The 21,094-nt window shown below is 44.0% G+C and overlaps 1 protein-coding gene across 9 annotated transcripts in view; it reads left to right on the top strand.

The window, feature by feature from the left end:
* tenm1 (teneurin transmembrane protein 1) overlaps window positions 1-21,094 on the top strand; it is a 1,688,122-nt gene that overhangs the window by 1,627,855 nt on the left and 39,173 nt on the right. For 8 of the 9 annotated variants that reach the window (XM_068047383.1, XM_068047386.1, XM_068047389.1 and 5 more), the window contains one exon: window positions 8,207-9,815. In XM_068047383.1, the coding sequence (XP_067903484.1) occupies window positions 8,207-9,815 (1,609 nt within the window). Of the gene's footprint in view, window positions 1-8,206; window positions 9,816-12,301; window positions 12,370-21,094 lie in introns of those variants that run through there. The other variant, XM_068047391.1, reaches the window with a different exon arrangement.

The following is a 21,094-nucleotide window of genomic DNA, read 5'->3' as shown; positions in this document are numbered from 1 at the left end:
CACCTTAAACATTCACTCCTTCCACCACCAGAAAACAGCAAGTCGTGGTAAATGGTTGTTTTTCAGACTGGAGGATGTTCCGAAAGGGTCAGTGCTGGAACCATTGCTTATTTTGCTATATATAAATGACTTGGATCTTGGAATACAGAGAAGATCCATTCCTGTTGCTGCAGACCACACTAAATTCCGCCCTTTACGTGAACTTGACAATGAGTGTCAGCCAGCTACTCACCCAGAGAAGACAATAAGCAATCCTGATCCTAGCATCGCATGAGAACCACACACGTGGGGATAAAAAATTTTGACTCCATTTTTTGAATGCAGTCCACACTGTTTCCGTTGGAGGTGGGCAGCACCACAAATTTGGTGCTCCCACCTCATTACCAAGTTTGTAGCATGGGGCCAAGCATCTTCCTTACTGCTGGCTGCCTCCTCGCACTGTCAGCTGCCTCTGCACTCAGCATCAATCATGATTGCACTGATAGCATGTGCGCAGCCAGTCTGCTCTGCTCTTAAAGGTGGTCTGTCCCTCTTAAAGGGAAGCTGCACTGAATAATGTTGTTGGAATTTAAAACATGGAAAATAGAACACCAGGGTAAAGAGAGTGTTCCAGAGTGACGGATGTCGTGCTGGAGGCGTAAGTGGTGGAGGTGGGCAGGAGGAGAAACGCCATGGTTCATAGGGGGGGGTGGGGGGCAAGTCAGAAGGCCCTCAAGGACCACACTCAGAAGGGAGTTGGACTAGGTGGTCAGAGGTCAACTCCCATAGTCTGGACCCAAGAATCTGTCAGCAATGCCACAAGAAGACTAATGACCTCATGCAGGTACTCAAGTTCAGAGAATGCATCTTCACATGACATCTCCTCCTCACCACAACCTCTCTCACGCTGCAAAATGCACCACATGCCCATCACTCACCTGGCTCTCAGGATTCATGCCTAGCATTCAGATACTCCATCCCACTCGCACACAATTATCAGTCTTGCAAGCTTCACACCCACCTCTTGCTACCACCACATACCTCCAGCTATTTGACACTGGCAGACACAGTCACTGATGTTGTGCCCTTTCTCTCGCAAGACAAGTAGGCACCCAACAGAAGGGAGCTGAGCAGAACCTGCAGGGGAAAAGGATGCCTACACTTCCTGAGCCTTAGGGAGGATATGGCTCTCAGCATCATGGGGCCAGCTTCGATGGAGTCCGTGTCATCCAACCTCACTTAAAACACTTAGGATGACGGTATGTTCCTGGTCATGCCCCTAATCAACTCCCAGCTCACCCTCCTCCTGCTATCTGTCATGCTAAGCAGGCTGCTGATGGTGTGACCATGGACCTCTTGCTTCCCATCCCACCCCACTTCCAACCTTCCCCTTCTGATTTCCTGACATCCAAAAACTGACACCTGCCCAGTCATAGCAGCCCAAGGAGGAAGAGAGAGTGCAACAGCACAGCACTAATGAAGAAGACATGTCATACGATCTGACACTTGCAGCCAGCAGCTCAGTTATTGGTACTGCACATTCCATGGAGGCAAATATAGTGTTGGGATCAGCGTGCGGTGAGTCTTCCAGGCATTAGTGGGCTGTAGCCAGTCCCGGGGTAAAGTATGGTTTAAAAACAGAAAGTGCTGGAAATACTCAGCAGGTCTGGCAGCAGCTGTGGAGAGAGAAGTAGAGTTAACATTTCAGGTCTGTGATCTTTCCACAGATGCTGCCAGACATGCTGAGTATTTCCAGCACTTTCTGTCTTTATTTCAGATTTCCAGCATCCACAGGATTTTGCTTTTAGTAAAGTATGGTTTGTTTGCCAGCTCACCAGCAGGCGAGATCGCAGACAGGTTTTGCTGCAGTGGACTCAGCTGAAGGCCTTGATGGGCCAGCATACAAGAAAATGCTGATGGGCATGCACAGCAAGATGCTGGGTGCATTGGCTGGCCTGACAGACAGTCTCCTGTCACTGTCAAGGAGCAGGGAGGAGTCGCACTCCAGGTTGGCAGAGGGCATTGCGCAGAGCTTTCTTTCTCCAGTCTCTGCTCCATGCCACTGCTGCTCCAATGCCTATTGTAGCCTTTATGTGGACAGCCATAAAGGCGGGGCTAAAGTGTGGCGAGTCGAAGAGATTTAGCAGTTGGCAGGAAAAAAGACAGAGGCGCAAGGGGAGAGCCAACTGTGTAACAGCCCCGAGAAACAAATTTTTCTGCAGCACCTGTGGAAGAGCCTGTCACTCTAGAATTGGCCTTTCTCGCCACTCCAGGCGCTGCTCCACACACCACTGACCACCTCCAGGCGCTTACCCATTGTCTCTCGAGATAAGGAGGCCAAAGAAGATTCATCTGTTCTCCCTGTGAGGATGCAGCAACACTCCCTGGCAAATCCAGGAACTCACCACAACATCTCCAAAAACGACTCCAGAATACTTGTATTCACATTGCAACAGAAGAAGTTCATAAAAAGTACCTTGACCTGCAATTTGGGTGCCTGGCCCTTTAAATAATGCTTGTGCAGGGCCCATCTTACCGCTCTGCACTTGTTTGCAGAGTGAGGCGCTAATTCATTGTCTGGACTTGTATGGTCCAAATGATGGATCCTGCGTTGCATCAGCTGATTGGGCTGTATGACGTCAGGATAGCACTTCCTCACAGGCTTCCAGTGCATGTTGCGGGCGCCCATGTCGTCACCCCTCTCAAGAGGGCATGCCATGCTGGAAGTAACTGGCAGCACAGCGCATTCCAGCAAAAAGGTGCTAGCGGCGATGAAATTCATGCCTTCGCACTTTCCAATGGAATTTACTGTTTCGTGATCACGAATGGTTCCTTAGCTGGGCTTCCCTCTTCTATAGTGCGAGGGATGCTGAGGTCAACTGTAACTAAAGCAAGAGTTAAAAACAACTTCTGCTATCCCGCCCGAGAAAGAAATTCAGCCACAAAACAGGACTGAATCTGGGGATTTTTTTGTTGGTGGTGGCTCAGTTCCGCACTGAACAATGCATTTTCTCATTAAACCATCAAGGGAACTGCCTTAGTTTCTGTTTGTTATAAGGAATTTTAACACTGATAACACATTGGTAGTAACATTGTAACATATGATCGTTCGTATCAGAAGAATAAAATGCACAAAGATCTGGCGGCTATATTTAACATGCTAATTGGGATATCTCATTAATGATGCTAAAATGCATGGGCAAGTTAAGTTAATTATAAAATATACTTTCCCTTGGCAATTCAAAAACTGAAGTTGAAACTTAGAGCATATATTCTGATAGGAATAATATATTCATTCTTATTAAAAGTTGTGCGTGCAAATTTGGTTAATTAAAATAGATTTTCCTTTTATTAAATGTGAATCATATGTGTATTTTTTGTTAAGGATAACAGTGAATTTTTAACTATACCTGATTTACATGTATAACTCAAATACAATAATAGGCAAACTATTGTAATATTGGGATAATTAATTTATATATTTTCAAATAAACCTTAATTCATCTTAACAGAGAAAAGGTAATAGAGATCGAAGAAAAAAATATGAATGCTGGAAACCTGAAAGCGAAACATAAAATGCCAGAATTGTACAGCAGCTCTGTCAATAGCTGAAGAGACAAAAGACAAACATAATGGACCGGCAGTAGGCCCATACTCTGGGGTTCTATTTGCCTTTCTTCCACCACATTCCTGCACCATGGGAGCTTTCTCTGTCAGATTTTACATGCTTTCCTCCTCCTCTGCTATTCTGCTGTAAGCATTTACACTTCCTCTAGGCCCATCTTTTGCTTCTTTACTTGTTTCTCTTTGCTTTGCACCATCAAGACTTCTGTCATTTAATCACTCCAACCATCCATCCTATCACAGTGACCTTTTAATGACTTGAGTACCCATTTTCCCCGTGTTTATAATACGTGCAGGTATAATTTCAGCATTTCTGCTCAACCTGTATTCGTGAATATCAAAGTTAGATCATGTCGTGGCCTCACAGTACAATGATGTATTGCACCATAGTGACATGGGGCAGATGAATTATCGGTCACTGCTTAACCACTTGGGGAAGGCACTAGAGAGGAATAAGATATTTTATCAGAAAGAGAGGGGAACAAATCGGAAGGCAAATTAGTCGGTGCCACCATTAAGCACATTCTGCAGATGAATGAGCAGTGCTTGCAAAATTCTGAATACAGGACACTCGCCTGTTCCCTCAGGTAGGAATTCTTTGAACAGAAAATGCTGGAAACACTCAACAGGACCAGCAGCTCTCTGTGGACAGAACAAAGGAGTTAATGTTTCAGATGTGAATTCTTCGTCAACCCTGGAGCTAGAACTAATGCCCACAATTGAAGGCAAATTGTTGATCAGGTTAGGAGATTAGTTAGCTAAAGATAATGGGTATGTACTCAAATTGGAAACAAGTGACTAGTAGTGTCCCAGAAGGTGCTAGGGCCTCAACTATTCACTATATTTATCAATGACTTAACGCGATAGAGAGCGATATATCCAAGTTTGCCAATAACACAAAGATTGATGGCTTAGAAAGTAGTGTAGTTGGGAGCATAAAATGACAAAGAGACATCGATAGATTAAGCAAGTGGGCAAAACTGAGGGATTTTAATATAGGTAAGTGTAAGATCATCCATTTTGGACCAAAAAAGGATAGATTCAATTATTTTTTAAATAGTGAAAACCTAGCAACAGTGAAGGTTCAAAGAGATTCAAGGATCCATGCATACATCATTAAAATGTAGTCGTCAGCTACAAAAAAATTATCAGAATGGCTAGCATTTCTAACTAGAGAGCTAGAATATAAAGGGAAGGAAATTTTGCCACAGCTATACAAAGCCCTGATTAAGACCACCTCTGGAGTATTGTGTGCAGTTCTGGGCACCACACCTTAGAAAGAATATATTGGCCTTGGAACGATTGCAATGCCTATTCACCAGAATGTTAGTAGAGTTCCAAGGGTTCGATTATGAGGAGAGATTAAATAAACTAGACTTGTATTCCCTGAAATATAGAAGGTAAAGGAATAATTTTATTAAGGTGTTTAGGATTTTGAAAGGAATTGATATGATAGATAGAAAGAAACTTCTTCCACTGGTGGGGGAGTTTTTTTTAAATTCATTCACAGGATGTGAACATCAATGACCATGTCAACATTTATTACCCATTTCTAATTGCTCTTGAGAAGGTGGTGGTGAACCACCTCCTTGAACTGCTGCAGGACAACTGAGTGATTTGCTGGGTCATTTCAGAGGGCAATTAAGAGTCAACCACATTGCTGTGGATCTGGAGTCACATGTAGGCCAGACCAGGTAAGGACAGTAGATTTCCTTCCCTCCAGGGCATTAGTGAACCAAATGGGTTTTTAACAACTATCCAGTAATTCCATGTTTATCATTACTAGTAGTAACTTTTCATTACAGACTTATTTAATTAACTGAATTTAAATTCCTCAGTTGCTGTGGTGGGATTTGAACTCCTATCTCCAGATCATTAGTCCAGGGCTCTGGATTTCTAGTCCACGATCATTACCTATGCTACTGTGCTCAGTCTAGGGCAATGGGACATAACCATAAAATCAGATGCAGGCCATTCAGGAAAGAAGTTAGAAAACACATTTTCCATAAGAGGGGTGGTAAAAGTGTGGAACTCTCTCCAACAAAAAGCAGTAGAGGTTTGCTAAATTAATAATTTTACATCTGCAATCAAAAAGTTTTTACCAGCCAAGGGTATCAACGGATTATGGACCCAAGGTGGATAGATGGAGTTAGAATACAGATTAGTAATGATCTCATTGGATGGCAGAACAGGCTCAAGGGGCTGAATGGTCTACTTTTCCTATACTCCTACATTACAAATAAACAGCATTGAAAAAGGAACAGAATGAAGGGAAGGAGGAGGAGAAAATACACACATGCATATGTGAGAAAAGAAACAGAATGACTTGTAAAGTGTTTAACTGGAAAGCAGGAGATGGTAAAATGGCACATGACAAAAAAAATTTCTTGGATGGCAGGCGCTGGCCACAGAGAATAACTGTCCCAGAGCCACTGGAAGTGGATGAGATGAGGCTGGTATTTGGATGAGGATCTGGTACGTCTGCACCCCTGGGATCTACCCACCTTTCTTCAGCCACATTCCTGCTCCAGCTGCTATCCAGGAAACTTGTTCTTATCCATGTGCCATTTAACCATCTCTTGCTTTTACAAGTCATTCTGTTTCTTTTCTCAAATATGCATTTATGTATTTTCTCCTCCTCTGTTCTGTTCCTTTGTAAATGCTGTTCATTTGTAATATAGGAACATTGGAACAGGAGTAGGTCATTTGCCCCCTTGATCCTGTTCTGCCATTCAGTGAGAGCATTACTAATCTGTATTCTATCCATCCACCTTGGCTCCATATCCCTTAATACCCGAGGCTGGCACAAATCTGTCCATCTTTGCTGGAATTTCCATGCGTCCCTCCTTCTCTATTATTCTTCTGTAGCCATCTGGGTGCATCTTTTGTCAGCTGTGGCTCAGTTCATAGCATTTTTGCCTCTGAATTAGAAGTGGGTTGAAGTCCCACGACAGGGCTGGAGCACAGAAATCAAAACTGACACTCCTGAGGGAGTGCTGCACTGTTGGAGGTGCTGCCTTTCAGATGAGATCATCACATCACAAAAATAGACAGTTTGGTCATTATCACATTGCTGTCTGTGGGAGCCTGCTGTGCACAAATTAGCTGCTTTGTTTCCTACATTAATACAGTGACCACACTTCAAAAGTACTTAATTGGCTGCAAAGTGCTTTGGGATGTCCTGTAGTCATGAAAGACACTGTAGAAAAGTAAGAGTTTCTGTTTCTTTACTTATTTATGTTACTTGTTTCATTATCACCTCCTTTAAGTTTTACACCATCATGACTTTTGTCATTTATTCACTCTGCCTCCACTCTATCACAGAATTTTCCCTGGCTCTGCAGTTGCTTAAGAGCTGTTCATCGCTAACATCATCCAGTTCTGATGAAAGGTCACTGACCTGAAACATTAACCCTATGTTTCCCTCTCTGCTGATGTATCCTAATCTGCTGGATGTTTAACAGTATTTTCTGTTTTTAATACAAAAGCAAAATACAGTGCATACTGGAAATCTGAAATAAAAACCAAAAATACTGGAAATACTCAGCAGGTCAGGCAGCATCTGTGGAGAGAGAAGCAGTGTTAATCTTTCAGGCTGAACCTCAGAACTGGGAAAAGTTAGAGATGTAACATGCTTTAAACTGGTACAGAGGCTGGGAACGTGGGGGGGAGGAATGAAGTGGAAGGCCTGTGATTGGGTGGAGGGTGGCAGTAATTACATGACAAAAGGGATGATGGTGCAAGGCAAAAGGAAATGGTAATGGGACAACGAAAGAATCAAAAGATGGATCCAGAGGAGGTATAAATGGGAATAGCTGAATCATCACCAACTGATGCCATCCCAAAACAAATTGTGGCAGAGGTTTTGATCTGAAACTGTTGAACTCAGCCTTGAGCCTGGAAGGCTCTAAAGTACCTAATCAAAAGATTAGGTACTGTTCCTCAAACTTACATTGAGCTTCATTGGACCATCATAGGAGGTCGAGGACAGAGAGATCAGAGTGGGAGTAAGGTGAAGAGGAGAATTAATCCTGTTTACATTACCTGGGTGAAACTTCAATTCTGGTGTCCAGGACAATACTCTGTTTGTGTGTATTTACATGCAGTTAATTGTAAATTTAAACAGTGCAGGCAACACAGTCTATGCTGTGGAAACAGTTATATTTATTGCAAACAGGTGTTAAATGCGTTCAGGAAGTCCAATGAACTCTGAAATCTTTTTGCACCTGATTTACACTAAATTTACAATCCATGCAGTGTCAATGCCATGTGGTGTGAGACCACACTCTTCAGGGAGTTTCACATTGCTTCTGTCTGTTTCACACCAGCACTAAAATTGGATTGTAAGTGTACCTTAATTTACTCTGTTTTATAGTGCAGAACTTGAATACTTGAATATTGCTGAAAAAGAGATATGCTGTTGATGCTTTTCATCTTGCACTCATCAGAACAGATGCAAGAATGCTAAATTTCAAAGGGAGAACATTTCAGTCTCTTTTTTTCAGCAATATGCTCTGTTTTCCTTCTTTGAAAATGTATCAAAGTTTTTTGTGTGTTTATCTCAAATTGTCATTAAATAACTTTTAGCTTTATTTTTCAACAGTCTGTGACACTTCTTTTGCACAGCCAACGAAGGTACATTTTTGATTATGATCAGACTGACCGACTTTTCTCAGTCACCATGCCCAGTATGGTTCGACATACCTTGCAGACCATTTGCTCTGTAGGATATTATAGGAACATCTACAGTCCACCTGACAGTAGTGCCTCCATCATACAGGATTATGCTGAGGATGGGCGCTTGCTTCAAACTTTGTACCTGGGAACTGGACGAATGGTGGTCTACAAATACACTAAGCTCTCCAAGTTTTCTGAGATTGTTTACGATACCACTCAGGTCAACTTCACTTATGATGAAGCCGCCGGTGTGATTAAAACCATCCAACTGATACATGAAGGATTCACCTGCACAGTCCGATTTAGACAAACAGGGCCTCTTATTGCTCGACAGATCTTCAGGTTCAGTGATGACAACCTTGTTAACGCTCGCTTTGACTACAGTTATAATAACCTCCGAATCACTAGCATGCAGGCTATGATCAATGAAACTCCTCTGCCCATTGATCTTTATCGTCACGATGATGTGTCAGGGCGGACAGAACAATTTGGAAAGTTCAGTGTGATCTATTATGATCTAAACCAGATTATAACCACCACTGTTATGACACACACCAAGAGATTTAATGCCAATGGCCAAGTGAGAGAGGTCCAGTTTGAAATCCTAAGATCCATTACATACTGGATGACCGTTCAGTACGACAACATGGGACGTATGATAGTGTGTGAGATAAGAGTGGGAGCTGATACCAATCTTACTAAGCACTCCTATGAGTATGATGCTGATGGGCAGCTACAAACTGTTTCTGTTAACAACAAACCCCAATGGCGCTACAATTATGACTTAAATGGAAACATTAACTTGATGAGCTATGAGAATAGTGCTCATCTAACTCCACTGAGGTATGACCTGCGAGATAGAATTACCAGATTTGGAGAAGTGCAGTACAAAATGGATGAGGATGGCTTCCTCAAGCAGAGGGGTGATACCATATTTGACTACAACTCCAATGGTCTACTCAACAGAGCATACAATAATATTGCAGGTTGGAGTATCCTATATCGCTACGATGGATTAGGAAGGCGTATAGCCAGTAAAACAAACACTGGACAGCACCTGCAGTTTTTTTATGCAGATCTTATTCACCCAAACAGAGTCACCCATATGTATAACCATACAAACTCTGAAATCACATCACTCTACTATGATCTTCAGGGTCATCTCATAGCTATGGAGATCAGCAACGGTGAAGAGTTTTACATAACTTGTGATAACACAGGCACTCCCTTAGCTGTGTTCAGTAATTCTGGGCAATTAATTAAACAGATACAATACACACCCTATGGAGATATTCATGAAGACTCCAACTCTGATTTTCAAGTTATCATCGCTTTTCATGGTGGGCTTTATGATCCCCTGACAAAGCTTTTACATTTAGGTCGTCGTGATTACGATGTTATGTCTGGGCGATGGACAACACCAAACTATAATCTCTGGAAAGATTTAAACATCAATCTGTTTCCATTTAATCTATACTCATTTAAAAATAACAACCCAGTCAGCACTGTTCAGGACATCGCACAATTCACTACAGGTAAGGAATAGTGTATAACTACAAGTCTATTATCTATCTTCAGTAAGAGTAGAAAATAAAAGCCATGTCTTAGAAATCCATTAAATTAATGTGTGACACACATGTAGTATGTGCAGGTCGACTGAAATTTAAAAGTTTGAGCATGTCAGATTTGAACTCCTGGCTTTCTAAGATGGTTGGAAGAGGAATCTTCAGCCTTCAGAACAGTCATTGAATACTATGCGTAATCGTCAAACAGCAGCTCAAAAAGCACAAATTGCCTTATTTGATTTTTCACAATCACAAAATAGGTTTGGCTGAAAAAGCCACTCTGGGTCTCCGACTGTAAAAGGGCTAAAGGAAAGATGAAAAGTGGCTCGCAGATAATATAAAAGGAAATAGTAAGGAGTTTTCATAAGCATATATAAGTAAAAGAATAGTACAAGCGGGTCAGACTACTTGGGGTTGAAGGGGGCAGTCTAGTGCTAGAGGAAGAAGGTATGATGCAGATATTAAATAAATATTTTGTATCATTTCTATTAAAATGATGGTGGAAGGGAGCATTTGAATGTAATAGAGGAGGATATCTCGATAAGAAATTTGTTCAGAGGAACATACATTTTGGGAGGAAAAATAAGGGATGGAGTTATGCAGTCAATGGAAGGAGGCTGAAAGGTGTTGATCAACCAAGTTCAAATACATAATTCCTTAAAAATGAAAGTGCAGACAGCTAAAGACTTGATACAAAAATGGGGCATAAAGTACAAGAGTAAAGAAGTAATGGTAAATTTGAATGGAATCCTTGATTAATTATATTAAAGCCACAGGGTGTGATGTGTACAATATGGAATGACCGGAATGAGGCCAGGGATGGGAAGCTAAAGCCCCAGCTTTACCTTGGGATCAGCATCAGGTAGATGGAGGCCAAGATGGACAGTAAACAACCCTGGCCTCAGCAGCATGTGGCCTTGGCGATTTTATCTCCCAGGTCTTATCTACATGCCCAGTCAGTTTCCTGCCCAAATTCAGCAGGAAGTAACAGCTAGCCAGTGGGTGGGAGCACAATGTCGCATGGCAGGGGACCAAAGGAAAAGTCCCTGATATACAGGCAAATTGTGTGAAGGAGGTTTTGGGGGAATATTGCAATCAGGAAGAAAGGGAGTGATGGGACATAAGAGGCCTAAACTTTCCTTTTGGGGCCATGCAACACTTGTGTTCCTCCGAGTCCCACAAATGAAATTAAAAATAAGTTAGAAAGTCAATCTGTTTGGGTCATTTCTGGTGCCGATATTTCTTCCCGTTAGCTCTAGCTGTTGGAAAATCCATTCAAATGAGGCCAAGGCCGAGTTTGGCTCATGCCTTTGGCTGGCATGAACCAATGCACAGAGCAGCAGTTCCATCAAGTGAGTTTTGGGCACAAGTTGAATTTCTCCCCCTGGGTTTTTGAGCTTCAAAGTTTTTTATAGTAAAAAAATATAACTTTTGGAACTCTGACTGTGGTCATTCTAGGAACTAGGAAAGAAATTCCAATATCTGAAGATGCAAAAATTACACAAGCTTATTATTGAATAACAGAAATATGTTCATGTCAGCATATTTCATTATAACTTCCATAACGACAGAATGGACACTGTTATCTGCAAACTTATATGGACGTCCAAGAGTTCTACCTTGCCTTGTAACAGTCCACCCTCCTTGAGATGAGTGAACGTCCTATTCAGTGAATGAGATCTAATCCTGTAGCTCTTTAAATGTGAAAGCACTGTCAATTAATTCCCAGCTTATATTGATAGATCATATTACATGCGAGCCTTGTATGTATTTAAGTATTCTTGTTTGTGTCTTGATAAACCAATGTGTGGCATTTTGATATAATTCATGAATTAGAAAAAGGTGGGCATGGTAAATTGCACCCTGTGTGTGGTTCAAACAAAAGCATTTTTTAAAGTCAAGCTTTAAGTCGTGCTGGAGCCCTTGCTTATTGAATGAAATATAGATTTTTTTATTCTTTCATGGGATGTGAGCGTCACTGGCAAGGCCAGCATTTGTTGCCCATCCCTAATTGCCCTTAAAAAGTGGTGGTGAGCTGCCTTCTTGAACAGCTGAGGTCCATCTGGTGTAAGAACACCCACAGTGCTGTTAGGAAGGGAGTTCCAGGATTTTGACCAAGCAACAGTGAAGGAACGGCGATATAGTTCCAAGTCAGGATGGTGTGTGGCTTCGAGGGGAACTTGCAGGTGGTGGTGTTCCCATGTGTCTGCTGCCTTTGTTCTTCTAGGTGGCAGAGGTCGTGGGTTTGGAAGATGCTGTCGAAGGAGGCTTGGCGAGTTGCTGCAGTGCATCTTGTATATGGTACACATTGCTGCCACTGTGCACCAATGATGGAGGGATGCTGACATCACAGCTGCTTTGTCTTGGATAGGGTTGAGCTTCTTGAGTGTTATTAGAGCTGCACTAATCCAGGCAAGTGAGAGTATTCCATCAGACTCCTGACTTGTGTCTTGTAGATGGTGGACAGGCAATGGGGAGCCAGGAAGTGAGTTACACGCCGTCAACAATTTCCATATAACTCTGTCCTATTTAAATGCCTTTTACACAAGGAAAGACACTTTGTAAGTTCAGTTGATGTCTCCTGAGGAATGTTCAAATCAAAAGCTTTGATGCACCGTCTTCATGGGAGCTATTTATTTTTTTCATATTGTGCACAGCAGGTTGAATAGATTTTAAAAATATGCATTTTATGAATAAAGTAATGACAAAGCCTTCAAAAAATGCTTTAAACAGATATTACTATAAATTCTCAGACTGATTCTAGTAGGATCAAAATGAATTTAGCCTGTGCTCAAAGTGGGCTTTATTAATAATTTATTGTATTATTGAGAATATTAAGATATCACTTCAGTCGAACATCCCCAAAGACATATGTACATAGTTCCTGATACAATCCTGCAGGGAAAAGCGATACTTGCTCAATGCAAATTCATAAACTTAGTGAACACCTTCTAAGTAGACTGTGTGAGGCAGTGTGTCTGACACTAGGCTTCCACCTGTAAGATCTGGGTTAAAATCAAGAGTGAAAGTCTCTCTTGTCTACTAGTTGTAAGGATCTCAGGTGTAATGAGTTTGAGTGGATTCAATCTAATTCCTAGTGGGCGTGGGCCCGTAGAACGAATTTGCTCCATTTGGCACACAAATACAAAAACAACAACAGCTTGTATTTATATAGTGCCTTTAATGTAATAAATGTCCCAAGGCACATCACAAGAGCGTTATCAAACAAACTTTGACACCGAGCCACATAAGGCGATATTAGGACAGATGGCCAAATGCTTGGTCAAAGACGTAGGTTCTAAGAAGCATCTTAGAGAAGGAAAGAAAAGTAGAGAAGGGAGGAGCTTTGAGGGGGCGGGAGTGTGGAGAATCCAGAACTTAGGGCCTAGGCAGCTGACGGCAGAGACACAAATGGTGGAGCAATTAAAATCAGGGATTACAGAGGATGGGCGAGGCCACAGAGGGGTTTTGAAATCAAGAACGAGAATTTTAAAATTGAGGCTTAACCATGATCCTATGTAGGGCAGTAAACACAGTGGTGATGTGTGAACAGGACTTGGTGCAAGTTAGGACACGGATAGCCAAGTTTGGATGGTCTCAAGTTTATGGAGGGTAGAATGTGGGAGACTGGCCAGAAGCACATAGGAATAATCAAGCCTAGAGGAAACAAAATCATTGATGATGGTTTCAGCAGCAGATGAGCTGAGGCAGGGGAGGAGGTGGAAATAAGCAGCCTTAGTGATGACATGAGTATGTGGTCAGAATCTCATCTCAGAATCAAATATGACACCAAGGCTGCAAACAGTCTGTTTCAGCCTCTGACAGTTGCAAGGGAAAGGATGGAGTCAGTGACTAGGGAACAGACTTAGTAGCGGGGTCTTCCCAACATTTAATTGGAGGAAATTTCTGCTCATCCAGCACTGGTTGTAAGGGTCCACAGAGAGGTACGTTTCCCAAGAACAGGAGCAAGAAGACAGCTTCAGAGAATAAGCAAGCATGGCTGGAAGTGACAGAGAAGTCAGCAAAGGCATACAGTGCCGCAAGAGGTTTAATGACCTGATCAGTGCAGGAAAGTGCAGTGAGTAGCATTCCACGTTCAAGGAGAACGCCCCTCACACTGCCTTCTGCAGCCTTCTCCTGTACATCACTCCTCAGACCAGCAAACCTTGCAGGTGAACCCATCACACTCCCTTGAAGCACCTCCTCACATCCCCATCAGACCAGCCACCACTTACATTCATCTTAACCTGATTGCAGTGTCACCCTATCCCTCACAGTGACCCTCCACAAATGTTACCCTTCCATCCTCAAAACACTCCAGAGCTCACACTCATAGGTCTCTTCCTTCTCTCATTGCAGGAGAAGAGAGCACAGGACATCAGGGAGAAGCAGAGAACCAGGGTGGCCCTCTAGTCATTGCCACTCTGACATCAGTGGAGGCGGAGGTGCTGGAGATAGGTTGGGTCTCCAAATGCCTGACCATTGGCAATGGAGAGATAAGGGTCACCTAGCTAAATATAACACAGCCACATGACATACAGCACTCACTCATGCAGGGCTAATTTTATATTCCCACGCCAAAATCGGCGGCAGATATAAACAATGGTGGTCCACCCGTGGAAACTGCATATCGCGGAGCCGATGCAATATTCAGCGCAGCGGCTCATTTAAATGGCCGGGGTGGACCTCCCAAGCCAATGACCTACAGGCAGCGGGCAGTCCGTCCCCGGCAATGGCATCAGCAGCCTTTGTGCAGGCGCTGACGCCATCTTTAAAGGGCTTCAAGCCCTAACTTGCAATTTAAATATTTGAAGGAGAAATGATTGTCAAACATTAATTACGTTGATTCTGACCCTCTCCCACCTTCCCCAATAACAATAGATTCAAGTACCTTTTAGGATGCGTAGGATGGGGAAGGAAACTGCAGGGGATGGGAACAATCGAAATGTGGAGCTTATTCAAAGAGCAGCTACTGCGTGTCCTTGATAAGTATGTACCTGTGAGGCAGAGAGGAAGTTGTCGAGCGAGGGAGCCGTGGTTTACTAAAGAAGTTGAAGCGCTTGTCAAGAGGAAGAAGAAGGCTTATGTTAGGATGAGACGTGAAGGCTCAGTTAGGGCGCTTGAGAGTTACAAGCTAGCCAGGAAGGATCTAAAGGGAGAGCTAAGAAGAACAAGGAGAGGACACGAGAAGTCATTGGCGGATAGGATCAGGGAAAACCCTAAGGCTTTCTATAGGTATATCAGGAATAAAAGAATGACTAGAGTTAGATTAGGGCCAATCAAGGATAGTCGTGGGAAGTTGTGTGTGGAATCAGAGGAGATAGGGGAAGTGTTAAATGAATATTTTTCGTCAGTATTAACAGTAGAGAAAGAAAATGTTGTCGAGGAGAATACTGAGATTCAGGCTACTAGGCTAGATGGGATTGAGGTTCACAAGGAGGAGGTGTTATCAATTTTGGAAAGTGTGAAAATAGATAAGTCCCCTGGGCCAGATGGGATTTATCCTAGGATTCTCTGGGAAGCTAGGGAGGAGATTGCAGAGCCTTTGTCCTTGATCTTTATGTCGTCATTGTCGACAGGAATAGTGCCGGAAGACTGGAGGATAGCAAATGTTGTACCCTTGTTCAAGAAGGGCAGTAGAGACAGCCCTGGTAATTATAGACCTGTGAGCCTTACTTCGGTTGTGGGTAAAATGTTGGAAAAGGTTATAAGAGACAGGATTTATAATCATCTTGAAAAGAATAAGTTCATTAGCGATAGTCAGCACGGTTTTGTGACGGGTAGGTCATGCCTCACAAACCTTATTGAGTTTTTCGAGAAGGTGACCAAACAGGTGGATGAGGGTAAAGCAGTGGATGTGGTGTATATGGATTTCAGTAAGGCGTTTGATAAGGTTCCCCATGGTAGGCTATTGCAGAAAATACGGAAGTATGGGGTTGAAGGTGATTTCGAGCTTTGGATCAGAAATTGGCTAGCTGAAAGAAGACAGAGGGTGGTGGTTGATGCAAATGTTCATCCTGGAGTTTAGTTACTAGTGGTGTACCACAAGGATCTGTTTTGGGGCCACTGCTGTTTGTCATTTTTATAAATGACCTGGAAGAGGGTGTAGAAGGGTGGGTTAGTAAATTTGCGGATGACACGAAGGTCGGTGGAGTTGTGGATAGTGCCGAAGGATGTTGTAGGGTACAGAGGGACATAGATAGGCTGCAGAGCTGGGCTGAGAGATGGCAAATGGAGTTTCGGAGCCAAGAGGTCATGCTGCAGCTGTACAAAACTCTGGTGAGACCGCACCTGGAGTATTGCGTGCAGTTCTGGTCACCGCATTATAGGAAGGATGTGGAAGCTATGGAAAGGGTGCAGAGGAGATTTACTAGGATGTTGCCTGGTATGGAGGGAAGGTCTTACGAGGAAAGGCTGAGGGACATGAGGTTGTTTTCGCTGGAGAGAAGGAGGAGGAGAGGTGACTTAATAGAGACATATAAGATAATCAGAGGGTTAGATAGGGTGGATAGTGAGAGTCTTTTTCCTCGGATGGTGATGGCAAACACGAGGGGACGTAGCTTTAAGTTGAGGGGTGATAGATATAGGACAGATGTGAGAGGTAGTTTCTTTACTCAGAGAGTAGTAGGGGCGTGGAACGCCCTGCCTGCAACAGTAGTAGACTCGCCAACTTTAAGGGCATTTAAGTGGTCATTGGATAGACATATGGATGAAAATGGAATAGTGTAGGTCAGATGGTTTCACAGGTCGGCGCAACATCGAGGGCCGAAGGGCCTGTACTGCGCTGTAATGTTCTAAAAAAAAATACCTGCCCTCTTCCCACCCCCCCCAACCAAAATACTTACCTGTTGCATCTGACCTTCCCCCACCAATGTTCAGAAACTTTAAGCTTTACCCCTTCCCGCCACCTCCTAGACCAAAGAAATTACTCTAATGCCACTCCCCCACCCCCTGCACTGAAAACGCTACCTGATCCCCGCTCCCCACCAGTGTTCCCGCCTCAGATCGCCAGATGGGGATCCGAAGGTGCGGGAGCACTGGCCACCAGCATCAATATCACCCCAGAATGGACGGCAGGAGCGGGTAGGTCATTTATTCATTCGTTTAAATTATTTAAGATGTGTAAATTTAGCTACCATCGCCGTGCGGTGGGGGGGGCTGCCACGAGGCGTCGCCACCACCGGCAAATAAGGCCGGACCTTCCCAGCGCTGAGGCCCGTGGTGGGCCTCTGCCAGAGGCATTTTCTGGCACCCCCCACCCTGGCATGACCCCCGACATCGGGGGGGCTGTAAAATTCAGCCTGTAGTCTCGATGTCATTAGCCACTGAAATATAATGATCTGCACAAGGATGACTCAGAAACATCTCACCTGTCAATTCTAATTCATGTATTTTATCTCCCATAAGTCCCACAAGCATTCCTGAGCAGCCGCCACCAGAGGAGGATGAAGACTGTTCAGAGGAGATCACTCAATTTGAGGAAGCACTGTCACATGACTCATGTGGCTCCTCCACCAGCTCAAATATGCACACCTCATTGGGGCCACCAAGACAGATAGTAGGGTTGTCACATGGTGAAGCATACATCACAAGTGAGCAGGAGTAGGTGCTGGACACAGGGTCAGCAGTGGAGAGTCTGCATCAGAGGGTGCAGGACACATCAGGCTCTGCTCAGCTGGACGCAGATGCTGAGCCTGGAGGTGATCAACGAAGAGGGCTATTCTGGAGCACTGTGAGGTTCTGGCAGCCTTTCCAGGGGCACTGCGCACAATTGGAGGAGTTCATTTTTAGCCTGAGTACTATGATGTCTCAGGCCTGCGTGGTGATGTCTGTGTCCCTGGAAAGAGTGGTCACCTCCACCGAGCATGAAGTGCTGCAGGCAATTAAAAGCATGCTGGCCCTCACCAAATAGCCTTCACACAAACTGCCACGTTTAGCAGGATAGAGGAAAGTCTCGCCTTAGCCATTCTGCACCTCACTGCAGTGCTCTGCAGCTCTTGGATAGTTGGAAAGTATGGGTGGGCATGAAAGGGAGTATGGATTGAAGTATCTGCACAATGTGCAAAGATACTTGCATGGAGAAAGTGCAGATGGAAGTGGGATCTTCTCAAAATGCTTCCACTCTTCACATATTGCTCCCTAACCCAGCTCAGCACCCCCAATTCAAGCCCTGCATGCTGCCTCCTGTCCTGATGGCCAGGTCCGAACTGGTGCAGGTGCAGGTGCAGGTGGCGTAGTCTTTGGTAGGGCCTTCAAGGGCGCTAAAACCCAAAGGATATTGATCAAGAGCAGGGAAACAAGCAGCCTGTCTCGAGCTCTGCTGAAGACCCAGGGATAGTACCACGTAAAAGTAATAGGGAAAGGAAGAGAAAAGATTTGTAGTTGCACAAGGAATTCACTTGGGTGTTTCAGACTGTTAAATTGTCACATTTCTGTTCAATGTTTATCGAGTGTAAACTTTATTTCATAGCTCTGTTCTGTTCTTCCCATTGTTGCCTACTACCTAGTTCACTAGATTGATTCCAGAGATGGGGGGGACTTGTCATATGAAGAGAGATTGAGCAGTTTAGGCCAAGAGTAACTCTGGAGTTTAGAAGAATGAGAGGAGATCTAATTGAGGTATATAAGATGATTAAGGGGATTGACAAAGTAGACGTAGAGAGGATGTTTCCTCTTGTGGGGCAATCTAGAATGAGAGATCATGGTTTTAGGATAAAGGGTAGCAGATTTAAAACAGATATGAGGAGAAATTACTTCTCTCAGAGGGTCATGAATCTGTGGAATTTACTACCCCAGAGTGCGGTGGATGCAGGGACATTGAGTAAATTTAAGGAGGAGATAGACAGACAGATTTTTAATTAGTAATGGGTTGAAGGGTTATGGAGAACAGGCAGGAAAGTGGAGTTGAGGCCAAGCTGAGATCAGCCATGATCGTATTGAATGGCGGAGCAGGCTCGAGGGACTGAATTGCCTACTCCTGCTCGTGGTTCTTATTTACCTCCCAAGTGGCCTTCTGCCTTGTGAAAAATGGTAATTTTATGAGTGAAAAATGAGTAATGGTTGTCTGTGAGAGGGATGAATTGTTGATTGTGGGACTGCTTTGTGCTGGGGTGTGGTGGGGGTTGCACAGTGGGTGCAGAATTAGTGCGCCAAATGGCTGCACTGCCTCAGATTAACTGAAGTCTTCCTGAATCATTCCATCCCTGGCAGCTAATTGAGTGGCAACAGGTGCCGTCACCATGTCCAGTTCCTCTTCCTCCTCTAAAGATACAGAATGATCATCACTTTCCCCCTCCTGCAGCTGCAGATCTCACTGCTGCACTATGTTATGCAAAGTGCAGCAGACTACTATCATTCTGGAAGTTCTTGCTGGTGCATACTGAATGGCGCCCTAGATCTGTCCAGGCACCTGAATCGCATCTGCAGGATACCGATGGCTTGCTCAATGACCATTCTTGTGCTCATGTGCCTTTGCTTTTACCTTTCCTGGGCATCAGTGGTAGAGCTCCTTACAGGTCATCAGCCACATACATACAGGGTTGCCCTTGTCTCCAAGGAGCCATGTGCTGAGTCTGCTTGGAGGTACAAATATCTTTGGGAGATCTGACTGGCACAGGATAAAGGCATCATGGCAGCTCCTTGGGTATCTTGCACAGACATGTATGATGATCCTTCTGTGGTTGCTGAACATTGATGGTGTTGAATCTGTTTTTAATGAATGCTGCTGGATGATCTGAGGATACTTTGGTTGCCGCATGTGTGCAATCTATGACTTTCTGTACCTCTGCCTTCTCATTCAAACTGGCCTCATCAGTAGCAAAGTGCACATAATTGCCAGCCCTGCCAAACATGGCATCAGCCACCTGGGAGATGCACTTGTGGGCTACAAATTATGAAATTGTACAAATATCTCCTGAAGATCCCTGGAAGGAGTCAGAGACAAAGAAATTAAGTGTTGTGGTGATCTTCACTGCTCTAGGCAATGTGTGTCCACTTGGTCCATTTGGCAGGAGGTCTTCTTCCAGGAGGCTACAATTGTCAGAAAGCATCTGGCAGGAAAGTCTGAGCCTCCTGAAACATTGATTCCCAGTCATGTCCAGAAAGTTAATCCTCTGCCTGTATACCTTTGTGATGGGGGAATTGCCTCCTGTGAACCAAAGCGCTATGCTCGTCCCTTCTGTCCTGTGGAGTGACAGGTGCTTGAGGAGAAGGCTGCTGCTACTCCTGCTGGTACTGCTTCTGTAGCTACTGCTGTTGCTCCTGCTGCTCCTCCTGTTCCTCATCAGAGGTTCAAGGTAGAGCTGTATAAGCAGCTCCCATTGCTGCTATGAAGGCTGACAGCAGGGAAGTGCAGATCAAAGGCAAAAAACTCCACGGTATCAATAATGACTTCCAGTGTTTTGGAAATCAGCAGTGAGAGGACATTCTCAGAGCAGTCCCGTGAGCAAAAGACTTTCACTTAGGTAAAGAAGCATCTGTTATACCTCAGTATTAAAAGGCTTCCTTGCCTGTCAGTTGCTCAGCCCCGTCAATCGTTCGCTGTCCTCGCACCTTCTTTAACCTGCTAAGTTCCAGGCAGCCCAGGAAACCCGTGCACTCAGAGTTAAAGCTAGAATCAGGGTTAAAACACAGGTAGTGAGTATTTCACGAAAGTAAATGTCAGACCCAGCTGACCCACCCAGGTGTTCCACGCCCTAATGAGCATACTTGAGTTAAATGCGGAAGGTTGCTGCCGGCTTCCAGACCTGCCGACATTTTCTGCTGTTGTAACCTGCCACCCACACAGAAACCCATCCAGCCTGGTGGGTTAAAATTCAGCCCAATGTCTCCAAGAATGATTGGTATAGAAACTGGAAAAATGTCCCATCCAAAAGACAACATATCCAATGTTACAACACTGAAGTATCAGATTATCACCAAGAGTGGTGCTTGAATGCACATCCTTCAGATTAAAGAGAAGTCTACCACTGAGTCAAGTATTCATTTCAATGTACGCCCTATTAACCGACCTATTAATCTCAGTCTGCTCTTGACAAGACCATGGGGAGCTTTTGTGTTTGTTATTCCAGAGAAACAAAAGGTGAGGACCGAGGCCAGGGGTCGAAAACCCACTGCTTCAGAGCCACATGCAGCTCTTTAACATCTCATTTGTGGTTTCCAACCTTGTCCAATTGGATTGCATTATCCTGACAAAAGTCTTAAAAAATTAAGTCAAGAAAATGACAAATCAAAGAACTAGATGGCAATAC

The sequence above is a fragment of the Heterodontus francisci genome, chromosome 15, assembly GCF_036365525.1.
Source record: "Heterodontus francisci isolate sHetFra1 chromosome 15, sHetFra1.hap1, whole genome shotgun sequence".
Classification (NCBI taxonomy): domain Eukaryota; kingdom Metazoa; phylum Chordata; class Chondrichthyes; order Heterodontiformes; family Heterodontidae; genus Heterodontus; species Heterodontus francisci.
The sequence above is the reverse complement of the archived record's forward strand: the minus strand, read 5'-3'. Positions and strand labels throughout refer to the sequence as shown.